A 16,633-nucleotide genomic window follows, 5' to 3' on the forward strand; every position below is an offset into this window, starting at 1 on the left:
CACATAGCTCCCATTTACAACTCAAATACCATGATTTAGAGAGAGAAACAGCATCTACACAAACTACAACATAGTATTTAGAGTGAGAGATTTCATTGGAGTCCGTCTAGGCACAAAATTAGGATTGTTGAGCGAGAATTTCGCACACAAATTACCTCATATATTCTCTTTCACTAGTTACTTTGATTTGCATGGTTTGAATTTTTGAAAGAAAAAAATAAGCTTTTTATTATTTACTTATTTATCTCTTATTGCATCTAAGACAAGTAGCTGGATTTGAGAAAAAGCCGAAATCTTTCACTTGATTTCTCTCTCTCTTCATTTGGGTGTTTGTTCCATATATTTCCTTCACCATCGAGATTTTGGGGTACCCTTTTAGATTTTGTTCTTCGATTCTTGTTCCGAATTTTGGGGGGATTGATAGATTAAACATTTGACTCTCTCTTAATCTTGGGTTATCTTCATTTGCTTAAAAAATTAAGCATTTTCAGTTTTGCTTTTGAAAAAAATTTGCACACCCAAGTGAGTCTGTATAGTAAAGGTGACAGCTTTTTTTCTTCACTTTTTTGTCTTATCTTTAGAGATGGAAGATGAAACAATAATGGGTCAAGAAGATCAAACTCAAAATCATAGCAATAGTGGCAGTGGTGGTGATGATGGTGGTGGTGGCGGCGGTGGTGGTGGCAGATCTTCAAGGAAGACAAAACAGAAGAAGGTTCCACAAAGAGGACTTGGTGTGGCACAACTTGAGAAAATAATACTAGAAGAACAGCAAAAGATAAATGCAACTTCAATTTTACCATCACCATTTTCTGCATCAGCAACTAAACCCTCTTATGTGCCTGTACCAATTCAGAATTTTCATCCTTCACCACCTGATTTTATGACCCATTTGTCATTGCAACACATGGATTCAAAAGTTTCCAGCACTGTTCAATTGGGAAACAGTGGTAGTGGTGGATCTGAGGGTGGTAGTTGGCCTAATGTTTCAGTTCATTCAAGGCATGGGAATGTTCCAAAGTTGAGTTTCAATGAGTTTGATTTTGAGAAAGAGGGATTTGGTGTGAACCCTGGATTACCATTTCTACCATATTTGCCTTATGAATCTAACTCCAACAATTCTAATTGGCCAAGGCCTAATTTGATGCAGAGAACAACACAGTATCCTCAATCTGCTTCAACAATGGTATATATAATATTATCTTTTTTGAAGTGTGATATTTGCTATGTTTAGTTTCAATGATGGGGTTTTCATTTGCCATCTTTTAACTTTCATCACATTCTCTTACCAAAAAGGTTTGGTTTCTGGAATATTTTAGGTCAATGTCTCATCAGGAACTTCATCAACAATACCTGTGCCTCATTTCTCAATAGAGCCCCCTTCAAACCAAAATTACAGTGGCAATGGAGTGCCAATGAGACCCCCGGAGAAGGTATTCGCAATTTGTTCTCTTGAAGAAATTCATCTGCATATTTCAGTTTGATTAGATATCATATAATTCAGTTGTTATTTGAAGTAGTGTTTGATTGTTCAAGTGCTAGTTTCATCTTCTATATGGTTAAAGTTCCATTCTTGTTTTGTTGAGTAGTCACAACTCAATTACGCATTATCTCAACAAAGTTCAGCAAAATCCAGTCTGCACATGACAAACTGCATATACTGGATTTGTTTCTATCTTTTGTCGAATTTTTCAGAGATCGATAGATAATTTAGTGATTCTCTCCGTCTTCCAGAGTAAGTTAACCAACATTAATTAATCAATCATGATAAACTCTATGGATTTTGCGGGTTTTTTTTCAATTCCAAACTGTAAAGATATTTTCCATGGAATTCAAGTTTATGATATTCAATATAGAGATTTGGAGCTTAGTGCAAGTTTATGGAATATAATATAAAGTATGGAGCTTAGTACAAATTTATGGAATATAATGTAACCTTAGTGCAGATGATTGGTATGAAAAGGCCATACCCCTTCTCCATGGATCTTCCACCAGTGCCTACTTTCAATTACAAAATGCCCACCTCTTCTGACATGAGAACAAATGCAACAATTTCATGTGGAAATGGAAATAGATTCAACTTTGATGCTGGAAATTCAACTTTCAGGTTGTTTCAGTTCAATAAGAACACACTTATGTTGTATTTGCAAATGTAGTTTGCTAACACCATGCTTTTATGAACCATATGCAGAGAAGTCCAACCCTGTTCTGCATCTAACTCAGAGCTAAGATCAAAGAAAAGCAATAAAGAAAGTGAGAATTTCAATGGAAATTTTCTCACACTGGCTCCTCCCTCTCCTAGTCCTTGTCCACCTTCAAAGTTAAAGTCTTCTTCAACTTCCCTAGCATTTCAAAACCATCATCGTCCTGATTTTGAATCTCCATCTTATCAGGTATAAGAAAACTTTTTACCCTTTTTATATCTTTTCCTTTCCATTTCGCTAATTTGATTGAGGGTGAGCCTCGGCGCAATAGTACTATCCTTGCCTTGTGATCTGCTGGTCATGGTTCAAATCCCAAAGTAAGGTTGCTTGCGTACATCTAACTTCTTCATACTCAACTATATGAGAGTCTCGTATACTATGTTGCCGATTTCGCTAATACAATTCTTCACTCTTAACTTCGATTTAATTTGCTAAAGGGAAATGTAGAAGATGAAATCCCTCTCCCACAGGTGCAGAGCAGATTCAATCAACAAGAGCAACCTTTGTATAGCTTCCTCCCTCCAGCAGCAAAGGAGGCACAAATTGGACAACCAACAGCTAGAGTTCAGAATTGCAATGAGATTATTGATCTAAATTTGAAGCTGTGAACATATCTTGTGCCTAATTCTTGTATTATTATTACATTTTAGGCAACTTGTTCCTCACTATGAAACTTTGACAGTTGCAGTAACTTTGTTTGATGCTGATTTTTTTATCGGTAAATGTTAGTATGATAGTATTTATTGTGGACGATACTCGCATTCTCAACCTCCTTTACTCCACTCCTTCTCCCCGACCATCAAACTATCATATAACTCCTTCTTTTCTTTTCTTTTCTTTTTAATTTGATATGAGTGAGACTCGAACTCACAACCCCATTCACCCTATTTCTTAAATTCATTCACTTTAACCATTAGACCAGATTATAACTCCCCATGATCTTGATTTACCTTCAACTTACACCTAATAAATCCAAATTGACCAAAAAATCTAAGGGTTAAAAGTAAATAAATTGCAATGGATGAAACAGAAACCATGGGAAATCTTTTGTAGTACTTCTCATTGATATCAAATGGAGTGTTACATAAGATTTTCTTTCCCAACCAAAATCTACTCTCTTCTTTCCTATTTTTCCAACTACACAAACACAAGGATTGAAATTTAGTCAAATTCCTATAGAAAGTGATATATCAAGACAAATCATAGACAAAACAATTAAAATATTTAAAGATAAATCTTTTATCAATGAATATTATTGATTTATAATAAAATATTATGGTGTTGTTCTTCAGTTATGCATATATGAGAATTAAGGAGTTTATCGGTTTGAATTCACTAGAGAGTATATCAACCAGTGTTTCTACCAATATCTGAAATTCAAATAAAAATTATAGTATTATCATTATTTCATTCTTTTTCTATTCATTTCTAAATGTTAGTATAATAATATTTATTGTAGTGAGATTCAAATCCTCAACCTCCTTCATTCTATCTCTTCTCCCTTAAATATCAAATTACCTTATAATTTTTTTAAAATTTGCAATGGGTGAGACTCGAACTCACAACTCTTTCATTTCATTCCTTAAATTCATTCACCTTAATCATTATATCACCTTGTAACTTTACTTTCATTCTTTTTCATGTTTTGAATAATTTGGATATTTGTATTTCCTATTAGTTACAATATGAAATTAAACTTGTGTGCATATAAAGTGGGCATAATTGTATGGCACTGACCCACAACTCTGTTTTCACAAATGAAAGAAAGGAATCGAATTTCATTTTTATAGTTATTATTATGCTTATTTGGTTTTTATACGGTATAAAATTGGGTTCATATGAATATATATTGTTTGTTTTAGAATTATAATAATAATAATCTGATCAATTTTGACAAGAGAGACCAATATGACACAAGCAAATGTTGCTAAGAATCTGATCCAAAAAATCGAAGATACAATTACTTGCTCTTGCATAATTTGATTAATACCTGTTGAAGACCCATCAAAAATTAAAGAGAATAAAATTAAGATAATTTACAATTAAGTTTCTTTTATATAAAATAAAGTCCTAAAAATGTTGTCATGTTTAATAAAAATGAAGGCACGATACTTTACCTAAACCGTCTAAATCTTTCTAGGAGAAATATTTCCAATTTCATAGTAGTTACTAAAATTGGAAATCGTGAGTTTAGAAGATTAAGATTAAACTTGTGCAATGATGGAAAAATAATAAAGTAACATTATACACTTAAGTTAGTAACTTTGAAGGAATATTTTAAAAGTCAAAATTCAACTCATCTAAACATTAGACTAAAAAAAGGAAAAGTGTATATAATCAACCCTCTTAAACTTTATCCTTTTATAAATAGGAATTACCAACTTTAATCTTATCTCAATTAAATCTTAAATTTCTCTCATTCACTAAACAAATCATTCTGTCTTTCTTAAATTGTTTAATAGTGAAATGTGACATTTCCATTTTTTTATTTAAAAGTATAATAAAAAGGTAACATTAATATGAGGATATTCTTTAAATGGTAAGTAAGACACAAGTTTTTAGTACTATCAATTGTATTTAAGGAACTAATCTATTTCAGGATTCATAATTGTCCTTCTCAACAAGTGTCACTCTTAGGAATCGAATTCTTGATCTTTTGATCATCCTATAAATCTAATGAAACCTTACATACTAGACCAATAACTTATTGGTATTAAGACACATTTTAAATAGAATAAGTTATGATTAATATTTTGTTTTTCAAATTGAAATCATTCATTCTAAACCTTTAATCTCATATTTTAAAATTTAAATTAAATTTTTAAAAAATAAATTATTTCGAAACAATAATTAAACCTTTAACTTCAGATTTACTTTTTTTTTTAAATTGATTTTGAAAATAGAACGTTATTTTAAATGGAACATATGACCCATTTAAATGAAATAAAAAATTATGGTTCTACCAATTAATCATGCGAGTATTGATTAGGAAATTCACTTGGAAATTAATCATCAAATCATGCTTGTATGAATTATTCCGTTCGTCTTTCTTAAAATATATTTGGGTTTTAAAAGGTAATTTAATCTTTCTAAATTAGTAGAGTGCAAACTCATTTCATGTCTGACTATAAAATTATGAATAAATTTGTATTATTGAGATGAGTTGATAAAGAATAAATTCTTAATTCGGAAACTGATACTGTCATTCAGATTTTATTATTACTAGGGTGTTGAGAGGCACTGTCGTGCCTGCCAACCTGCTTTCCTATCATTTATAATGTGTAATTTGTATGTCATAAATGTTAAATATAATATTTTGTGTTAAATATTTGTAATCTACAATTGAATTTATTTGATTGGTGTAATGTTCAATTTTCTGATAGACATAATGTAAGAAGAAATAGTTAAACAAATAATATGGAACATATATTAGGTGGAGAGGAATATTGAGTTATATATGATTTTTTGGTAAAAATTAAGAAATAGTGAAGGCAAAATAGGGAGAACCACAAATTACAACACCATAGTGATAGTTATTTTGAGTTTTCCCTTTATAAGTAGTATAGATATAGATGCAAAACAAAAAATAATTTTTGAATTTCTTATTTACATTCACGTGTTTTTGACTAGAGATGTGTAGTACGCGCTTTTGAATTAAAAAGTGTATATTGAAGGAATTTATTTCATAGGTTTCTATTATCATATTGTCATCGTAATATTATGAGTAAATTACACCGACACTCCCTGAATTTTAGTGAAATTACATAAATCATTTCTCACTTTTCTATACCTACACAGATCCCCTAATTTTTATACTTTTATTACACTAACCACCTCTGTATGAGAAATAAATGTAATTTTTTAAACAAAAAATGTGATAAATGCAATTAAGTTAAACAAAATATGGTATATTGTGGAGACAAGTCCAAATAATATGTGAGTTGATACTTTTTTATTATTTTTGGTTTGTTATGATATAGTATAAGAGCAATTTAAACAATATATCTTTAGAATTGTTGATGCATTTTATAACAAAAAATAATAAAGATACATTGATTTATATATTATTTGGATTTTTCCTCACAATATATCATGTTTTGTTTAACATAATTACATTTATACATTTTTTGTTTAAAATATTACACTTATCACGCATGGGTGGTCAGTGTAATGAAAATATAAAAACTAGGGGAGGTTTGTGTATGTGTAGAAAAGTGAGGGGCGATTTATGTAATTTCATTAAAACTCATGGGTGTCAGTGTAATTAACTCTAATATTATTTATAGTTTATAGGTTTTAAATCTACTTATTTATTTTATTTAAATCATTTAAGTACACAAAATACATTGACTTCAATCCAGTTCAGTGATTATAAACTTCATAATTCATTTAAAAATATTAACATGCATACTAAAATATGTGGTTTATAATAAGTGACTTACACAAGGATTAGCAAGACTAGAGGGTACAAGTAGTACTTTCATATTTCCAATCTCTACTATTTGTATACATGTGAATAGTTATAGTAGTGGGTATTTAACATGTTTTTAATTTTTATTATATATTTTATATTTTCTAATGATCAATATATAAAGATAATTATTCCATGAATAATAAATTATTTATATGATAAATTTATCATTATAGTTAAATCATTATAATTTATTATAAAATAATAAAAAATTAGATAATATATAATCTTAAAATAATAACAAAAAATATAATTAAAAAATAAATTTATGAATATGCGAATACCCAAGTAATAGATATCATAAAACTCATTTCTATTCATAAAATTATTATTTTGAGTTATTACAGGTCGGATTTTTATCATTCTTACAATTGCTAAAAAATATTAGAAAATGGGCCCACACATGCTTATATCTATAACATTAAAAATATAATATTTATAGCACATACCTAAATGTGAGCCGGTAATATAAAAACATATGATAATAGCATAGTGCCACAACAATAAAATATCAAAGAGGAAAATTAAACACAAAAATTCATAATTATTTTTTGGAGTAAATTATACTAATACCCTTGAGTTTTAGTGAAATTACATAAATCATCACTTATTTTTTACACATACACAAACATTACACTGACCACCCTTGCATGAGAAATAAGTGTAATATTTTAAACAAAAAATGTAATAAATGTAATTAAGTTAAACAAAATATCATATATTATGGAGACAAATTCAAATAATATAAAAATCAATGTATCTTTATTATTTTTGTTACAAAATGCATCAACAATTCTAAAGAGATATTTTTTAAATCGCTCTTATAATATATCGCAAAGAACCAAAAATAATAATAAAGTATTGATTCATATATTATTTGGATTTGTTTCTACAATATACCATGTTTTTTAACTTAATTGCATTTATCATATTTTTTGTTTAAAAGATTACACTTATTTCTCATATATAGGTGATCAGTGTAATAAAAATATAAAAAATTAGGGGATTTATGTATGTGTAAAAAAGTGAGAGGTAATTTATGTAATTTTGCTAAAACCCAGGGGTGTCAGTGAATTTACTCTTATTTTCTGAGTTTTGGTAGTTTAGAAATATCAAATAATTTTCTCATTTTCAATATTGTCAAAAATACATTTCTCGACTAAAATAACCAAATGATCATTTAGTCATTCATCTCTTGTGATTTCACACCATACTTTTGATGATATTCATTCATGGATGAGAAAACTTTTTCAACTAGTATAGTAATCATTGATGGTATCAAAATTAACTTTAAACTATGGATATTACACAACATATTAACCTATATAAAAGTCCAATCGTCACTCTCAATGGTAAAAGTGCAATGTCAAAAACATACATCCTTAAAATACATTTTAGGTTAGCTATCTACTATCTAGTGTCAAATTGCATATCAGAAATTTTAGATGATAAATTGGAGCCAAACGAATCAAATTCTCATTATTAAATAAAAAAAATGAAATTTCTTGGATTTAAACTTTCTATACAAATCTTTAAACTCTCGCTTTAAAAAATGGGATACATAAATAAAATCTTGATTAGCTTTGACTTTAAATAGAATATAGTTTATATCTAGATATGTATATATGACCATGTGGAGATATATACTAAAGTTATATATGCTAAAAAAATCAAATGGGTCTCCACTAAGGATCAAGTTACTTGGTTTAGGTTTATCTATATATCTATACATACAAAATATAGTGTAACTAAATAATTTTCACTACTTCTTTTGTCCTTAATATTTTTTAACTTTTACCAAAAAACTCATATAATCCTATTTAACCATAACCACTATATTAATTATTTCTCAAGCCTTGAATGGAACATTATAAAAACAAAAAAATTATAACATAAAGAATATACACTACAAAAATTATAATAAAATACACCTACTGAAAAGACAGTTTGATTCTTCAAAATAAAATATATAAAAATTAAATACTTAATAATATAAAATAAAAAATGTGTATAAAAAGACACAATGTATGTGTCGCCATAGCAGTAGTTATAAAAAAAAATATTTATAAAACATTAAATTGTTTAGTCCATGAATTTTTATGGGTGACCTCGAAGTTACTCATACAATAACACATGCTCTTTTTAAAAATAGAAAATAAGTATTTTTTTTCAACTGCATTAATTTCGTACTAAACCATCCATTTTCTTTAATTTTCCTCACTAAAATTTTATAATTGTGTTTCTTAAAGATTGATATTAAGAATATAATTGTGTTTTTCATCTGCATTTTCGCAGTAAACCATTCATTTTCTTTCATTTTCCTCACTAAAATCATACTAGACGGTTCAACCTTAAAACCGGTCATCATACCGGTATAATATAATAATTATATCGATCATACAATCATACCAATTAAAATTTGTAAAAAATTTAGTTACATCAACCATTTTTCAATTGAAATGCATCAGTCATATTGAGCAATTTTTATTTAAAATTAATTTTTTAATGAAAGTAACTTAATTTCTTTATCAAAATGTTGTTACGAATGATCAAACACATAACTACTATATTTATTTATAACATGGTGCATCATCACATCACATGTTTTATTTTAAAAAATAGCTTAAATAAAAGTAATTATTGTCTTCTTTATTAATTTTCAACATTAATATTACTATAATAAATATATCTATCTAACTTCACAATATGAGATTTAATTAGTAAATTATATATTGATATAACTACTATAGTACCATATTAGTAATCTCATCATTTTGATAATCGGTACAATATTAATAACATTGGTTATAATATAGATTAAATCATAACTAAATAATATAAAATTGATATTTTTTTCATAAAATAAAATATTTAATAGATTAGTCGTTTTCCAATATAAATCATATATTAGATTCTATAAAATTTCCTTTCAACAATGTTGTTAAATTTTAAGAGATTGAATACATTGAACTCATGATTAATGAGAGGTTGAGGATCAAATTTGAGGTGAAAAGAAAGTGATAAATAAAAGTATAATTGAAAAATTATATGGTTGAATATTACATTAATCAATAATTAATTACATTGCCAAAAAACACATCCTTGCCTTCAAATTCTTTTTTACACATTAAACAATGATTTCAATTTTCTTTTGTCTATTCCCATCATATATGTCATGAGATGTTGTTATGTTATATTGTTCTTAAGGAGAACCGAAAAGTTTGGATGGAGACATATTTACAAAAATAATAATTGAAAAAATAATTGTCAATATATTGAAAATTTTAATCCTAATTAAAAAATATTTTAAATAGTTATTTTGGACAACATAAAAATAATAATTATTTATCTTACTTTAAAACAATAAATATGTGAAACTCCATACCAACCTGCAACCACGAAATACATTTAATTTCTATTTACTCTGTTTGGTTGCTCAGTTATCTCATTTAAAGCCTTCTTACTACTCATCCATGAATTTAAAAACCATGAATTTAATTTCTCATCTTCATTTATTTACGAGAAATTATTATAAGATATAGATCAATAAAAAAGATCACAAAACCGCCTTAAAATTTATATGTTTGTAAGTAGATATCATAAGTTATTTTTTCTTTATAATTACTCCTTAAACTTTAACTATTAATAAAATTGGTCCTTAAAATAAATACAATTTTGAATAAGTAACAATGAAATTGGAATCTAATGGAACTCTTCCATATCTATTCATCATGCAATTGTGTACTACTGCAATCTTTCTTGTTCTGTTTGTCTATTTATTATTTAACAAAATAAACTCTCACCACCTTATCAATTGCCACATGACATCTCCTCCTTCACGCCACGTCATCAATTGTCACATGTCATCTCATCCTTCATTTTCTCCGTCCTAATGGTTCCATGGTAATTATATGTACCTTCCCACACTATATTTGTTTTTCCTTAACAATTATTGCATTTTTTATGACTACTTAAATTGCATTTGAATTATTATTAGGTCTATGACTCTCTCTTTCTCTTCCAACATTCTTTTATCTCAACAATCTTCTTTTTCTCCAATTTCATTTCTCATATTTGTTATGTCTCTTCATTATCATCTTTTTTTCTTCTCTTTCATTTAGTGTGTATTTTTTATTTATTTTATAACTATGATCTTTAGTACATTATATCATTGATTTTTTGTATAATTTTTTATTGATTTCCTTATTTTATATACATGTTCTCACTAATTTTATTATTTTGTTGATATATTTTCCCATCAATTTTATCCTTTAGCGTCTGATAAGCAAAGTTATATTCTTCAATGAAGATTAAACATTCAAAACATATGGTATGTACCCAATTGCCATTGTATTATATATTCACTTACAATATTACATTTATTTGTCTATTTATTTTTGTTAATAATATATTTATGTACTCATCTTATCTCATTGTTATCATTTTCTCTCTTTATTTATAGTTTGGTTCTCCCCAAAAATATTTCTGCAAATTAATTTTCTCTATATGCATCTCTTATCTTTATTTGTCTATTTATTTTTGTTAATAATATATTTATGTCCTCATCTTATCTCATTGCTATCATTTTCTCTCTTTATTGATACTTAGAGTGTATCATCCTCTAAAATAAGATAAAAATCATGGTTAGTTATTGATACCTTCATTTTTTGCTTCATCATTAGTTATCCACTCACTTATGAGTTTTGTATTTTATTTTCTCCATTCGAAGATTTTTAATATATATTGTTTAATACACTCATTTTGGCTCAATATTTGTCCTCTTGGAAATTTTACTTAAACCTCATTACCTTATTTATTTGTTTGCTTAGAAATTTGTATTGTTTGGATTGTCAATAACACAATATAATGTTTTTGTTCTTTGTTTCTCGATTATTAGCATTATTATATATGAAGAAGAATACTATCAATAATTCAAAATGATTTACATTATTATTATTACACATTATTTTTATAATCTTAATACATAATATTAAACTTCCAAAAAGTTAACATGGTTAAATAATATTTTGCATAAATCATTTAATATTTTGGCAATTGTTAACGTGTTAACTATCAATAATTCAAAATGATTTATATTATTATTATATTACACATTATTATTACAATCTGAATACATAACATGTTCAAAATATTAAATGTTTATTATTATTATAATCTGAATACATAAAGTGTTCAAAATATTAAATCCTTCAAATATTAAACTTCCCAAAAGTTAATGTGGTTAAATTAACAATTGCTACCTAAATAAGTTAACGTGCATAATAATTATATACGAAAAAATTAACGTTTTCAAAATATTAAATTCTGATAATCATAATGATAATTGCTAGCTTTTAAAATATTAACTTTTAATTTCCGCAATATCCTTTTATTTTCATACTTATTCATCTCTCCCTCTCTTAGTTGCTTTTAGAGAAAACAATATTGTATTATCCTATGTTGTTCACAATTTGCTTTACTTTTAGAAATTTGCTTTACTAGAAAGAAGATTTCTAAGAAACAATAAGTCAGTATTAATTAAATTAAATTGAGAGATATTAATCCATTTTCCTCCTTAGCCAACGGTAAGAGAATAATTCTATTTCAACTTTAATGCCTAATTTTAAGGTGATCCACAAAATTAAAAATCTAACAAACCAAAAGCATGATACCAATGAGGATATTATTAGCATTAATAGCAATGACTATAATTATCATAATAATTCTATTATCAATTCTTGTGGAAGCAAGATCATACCATTAATGACACCATTATTGAAGGAAATGATCACTCTTCTTTCATCAAGGTTATTTCAAGTAACAAATTTCATTAAGACTATTCCATATTTTGAAATTACTAAAGAAGATATTATTAGCATTAATAGATTCAGAAGATTAAAAATCATAACTTTTTTGAATATATATTAGTATAACATATGAGAATATAACGAATGAGAATTTTCAAAATATTTAATTACTATCATTATATTATTTAATTAAAAGATAACAATGGTAGATATATTCATGGAAAATATATGTATTTTAATTAGTATTTTAATTAGGAATATAACAAATTAATTATTAGACTCTTTTTATTATTTTGATTAAATTTATCAGAAAAAATATCTGTCATATCCTAACTTAGTGTGTTTTTAATTTATGAGTTATTTTCATACAATGATTATTAGCTAAAACATAATCAAATAAATAACATTTAATTATACAATATTTGAATGCTAAAAATATATTCAAATATTTATACACAATGAACATTAATCTAAAATAAAACATAAGCATTTAAGAGATATGCTAAAAAATCCTTATGACTTTATATGATACTTATAAACGTAATCACAAAAAATATGATGCAAAAATAAGTCCTTATATTTATAATTTTATATAGAGAATATAAAAGTGAGATATTATCCAATACAATTTGAATTTTATTTATTGAGTTATTTTAGAATCAAATATTTTCTATAATCACACTTTCAACAAATAAATGCTTATACAAACGTATTTATAATTTTTAATATTCTACGTATACACTCAAAAATCAATGTTAATATTGCAGCTATATGAATAGAAAAAAATATAATGGTTCAATATATAATTCATTGATATTATACAATATATGTATATTATATTTGCATTATGCATAAACAAAGAAGCGATCTGTGCAAGTGCATGGGTACACTGCTACTTTAGGAGTAAGATCTTAGAACATAATACTTTGACTGATTAGATGCTCTTTAGGAATATTGTGTTTGGTGGAAACCTTGGAAGACTTGTACTTTCTTATGTCATATGTGGTTTCTTCTATTTGCTTAAATTATTTATTGAAAATAGAAAATCTGATAGTTCTTAAATTATATCTATTACTTTTCTCATGGGTGGACCACTGACTTGTTGGCCTTCTTAACTTCCAAGCATTAAAATTGACCTCTATTATGAAACTATAATTGTGGCACAATGGAATTAATAGCAGTTTAATGCTTATATCATTTAATATATTGATTTCAATTTCATCGTTAAAATTGTATATTTTATAGTTAAAATTGTATATTTTATAGTTAAAATTTAATGAGTAATCATAAAGGAAAAATAGTTTATGACGTCTATTTACAAAGCAAATAAAAATTTAAGGAGGTTTTAAGAACATTTTCCTATATATATATTAAGAGCGATTTGTTTACACTCAGGTTAAGTCACACTAGTTATACTCAATCTGACATTAATTTTCTTAAATCTAACAAATGGGTAAAACTTAAATCATTAATTTACAAAGAGCTCAATTAATTTTAAATTATGAATGCATCATCAATATTGAAGATTTGGTTAGAAATATAAGTAGTATATATCTGACCGATCTGTATCCTTATTTTAAGGTATTAAGTATTCAATTTATTTCATTTTAAAGAAATAAAATATTTTTTATATTGCGTATACTTTATATATATTTTTTTATTTATTATAATGTCAAATTTAAGGTAATATATGTAATTATTTTGTTAATGGTAGTTACCTAGGATTATATAGTTTTTTTTGTAAAAACGAAAAAAGAATATTTGAAGAGAAAAATAGGAAACTAGAAATTAATTAATGGTCGTAATTACACAATATTTTACCTTTTTATATAGTATAGAAAATATAAAATATAATATAGATAATACATTTTAAATACTACATATATTTATCTACCTACTGTAATAAATAAAGAATTTATTTCCATACTTATTAATTCTATTTGTATTAATTGCCTATATAGCTTTTATTGAATAAGGATATGTGTGGTACTTGATACTATGTAACAAACAAAAGATAATAACACTTTTATTCTTTTATTTTTTTATAAAATTACATTTTTATTATTGAAAACATAAGGAAAAATAACAACTTATCTCTCTAATACTTAAAAGGATCCTTATTTAGTTTTATAATATCAAATACACGTTATTAATATTTTTATAATTATTTTCTAAATGTAAAAGATTCATACAATTCAAAATAAAAATAGTTGTTCATACTTCTTTCTAGTATCATTTGGCCTCTCATTTTCAAGAGATATTATTATATGATTTAGGACTAATATCATTAATCAAATTTTGATCTTTGATATTGCATTAATGATTTAAGATTAAAAAGTATTTTTAATTAATAAATGTAGTTGTGATCATCAATTCAATTTTGTAGCATCTAATAGTTTCCCCATCTCACTAGCTTTCTGAGATGTGAACATCAAAATGGAATGAGTATCTGTTTTTGTTAAGCATGTCCTAAATTATATTCCAAATCAATGATAATAATAGAAAAACAAAAAATAATGAATATTTAATGTATATTTTTATTGACTTGAGACATATTTTGGAACATCAGATTCATGTTCTTGAAAATGAGAGAGTGTAAAATTGACTTCTTTTGCATGGTGAGTTAAGATGATAAGTGAAGCAACAACTAATGCTTTTTGGTAAAGAATTTTTTAGGCAAGTTCTTGTTTTTACACTTATACTAAATGATAAAAATGTCATATAATTATATATAAAAAAATGTCACATTTTTATATTTTTGTTCAGGTTGTTTTTGATGTACTTATCTCTCTTATATTGTTAAGGAAGAAAATGCTGACTCATTCTTTTTACAGGTTTGTACTTATCAACTTTGGACAGTCCCCAATATAAATATTGCATAGTGGAGTGAAAACTCACAGTCTCAGATTGACATGCCCAACATCCACACCCTTATTTCCTCCTCTACCATGGCTTTGCTTCTCCTTTTCTCTATACTCATTTGTTCGTGTGGTGCTTCTACCACTAGTGACCCAATAACTCAAGTTCATTCTTGGCACACTAATGAGCCAATTATTCCAATTCCACCCCACGTTTTATCCATCAATGAGCCGGTACCGGTCCCTTCTTCAATTGCCAATGAGCCAGTACCGGTCTCTCTTTCAATCGTCAATGAGCCTGTACCGGTCCCTCCTTCATTCGCCAACGAGCCGGTACCTGTACCTCCTTCATTCGCCAACGAGCCGGTACCCGTACCTCCTTCAGCTGCCAACGAGCCAGTGCCAGTCCCTCCTTCAGTTGCCAACGAGCTGATACCTGTCCCTCCTTCAGCTGTCAACGAGTTGATACCTGTCCCTCCTTCAGCTGTCAACGAGCTGATACCCGTCCCTCCTTCAGCTGTCAATGAGCCGGTACCCGTCCCTTCTTCAACTACAAATGAGCCAGTGCCAGTCCCTCCTTCGGCTGCAAATGAGCCAGTGCCAGTCCCTCCTTCAGCTGTCAATGAGCCAGTACCAGTCCCTCCTTCAGTTGCAAATGAGCCAGTGCCAGTCCCTCCTTCAGCTGCCAACGAGCCGGTGCCAGTCCCTCCTTCAGCTGCCAATGAGCCGGTACCCGTCCCTCCTTCAGCTGTCAACGAGCTGATACCTGTCCCTCCTTCAGCCGTCAATGAACCGGTACCCGTCCCTCCTTCAGCTGGAAATGAGCCGGTACCTGTCCCTCCTTCGGCTGCCAATGAGCCAGTGCCAGTCCCTCCTTCGGCTGCCAATGAGCCGGTACCCGTCCCTCCTTCATCAACTGCCAATGAACCGGTACCCGTCCCTCATTCAGTTGTTAATGAACCTGTACCGGTCCCTCCTTCATATGTCAATGAACCTGTACCAATCCCTCCAACACATGTCAATGAGCCAATAATTCCAAGTCGCCCACTTTTAAGGTCCAGGAAGATCATGTTTTAGTATGAAAGGTTCAAGATTCTTAAGTTGTGATCTTTTTTAACTAGCCATTATAATCTATAAAAATAATGTATTAGATCGCATCTTTAATTTTAATGAAACAGCTATTAGCATATAATTTACCTTCTATCTTTATATTTATTGGCATTAGATCTTGATCAACGTTACTTAAAGTTTTATATTCAAACTTGTTTAGACCATGAAAGTAATCGTAATATG

General features: G+C 27.7%; 2 protein-coding genes across 4 annotated transcripts; both read left to right on the plus strand.

Moving 5' to 3' along the window:
• On the plus strand, positions 1–2,909 carry LOC109348116. Of its 3 annotated transcripts, none has more exons than XM_019588347.1 (6): positions 1–367; positions 582–1,186; positions 1,320–1,433; positions 1,947–2,107; positions 2,192–2,393; positions 2,642–2,909. In XM_019588347.1, the coding sequence occupies exons 2-6, from the start codon at positions 584–586 to the stop codon at positions 2,810–2,812; spliced, it is 1,251 nt and encodes a 416-aa protein (XP_019443892.1). In that variant the 5' UTR covers positions 1–367; positions 582–583; the 3' UTR covers positions 2,813–2,909. The 3 variants fall into 3 exon arrangements, with proteins under 3 accessions (XP_019443892.1, XP_019443891.1, XP_019443890.1); XM_019588346.1 differs by having other exon boundaries at positions 1–194; positions 263–1,186; XM_019588345.1 differs by having other exon boundaries at positions 1–1,186.
• LOC109347076 (vegetative cell wall protein gp1-like) lies at positions 15,431–16,417 on the plus strand. The gene has a single exon (XM_019586806.1). It carries the CDS (start codon positions 15,431–15,433, stop codon positions 16,415–16,417), a length of 987 nt encoding a protein of 328 aa, XP_019442351.1.

Source organism: Lupinus angustifolius, chromosome LG05 (genome assembly GCF_001865875.1).
Source record: "Lupinus angustifolius cultivar Tanjil chromosome LG05, LupAngTanjil_v1.0, whole genome shotgun sequence".
NCBI lineage: Eukaryota > Viridiplantae > Streptophyta > Magnoliopsida > Fabales > Fabaceae > Lupinus > Lupinus angustifolius.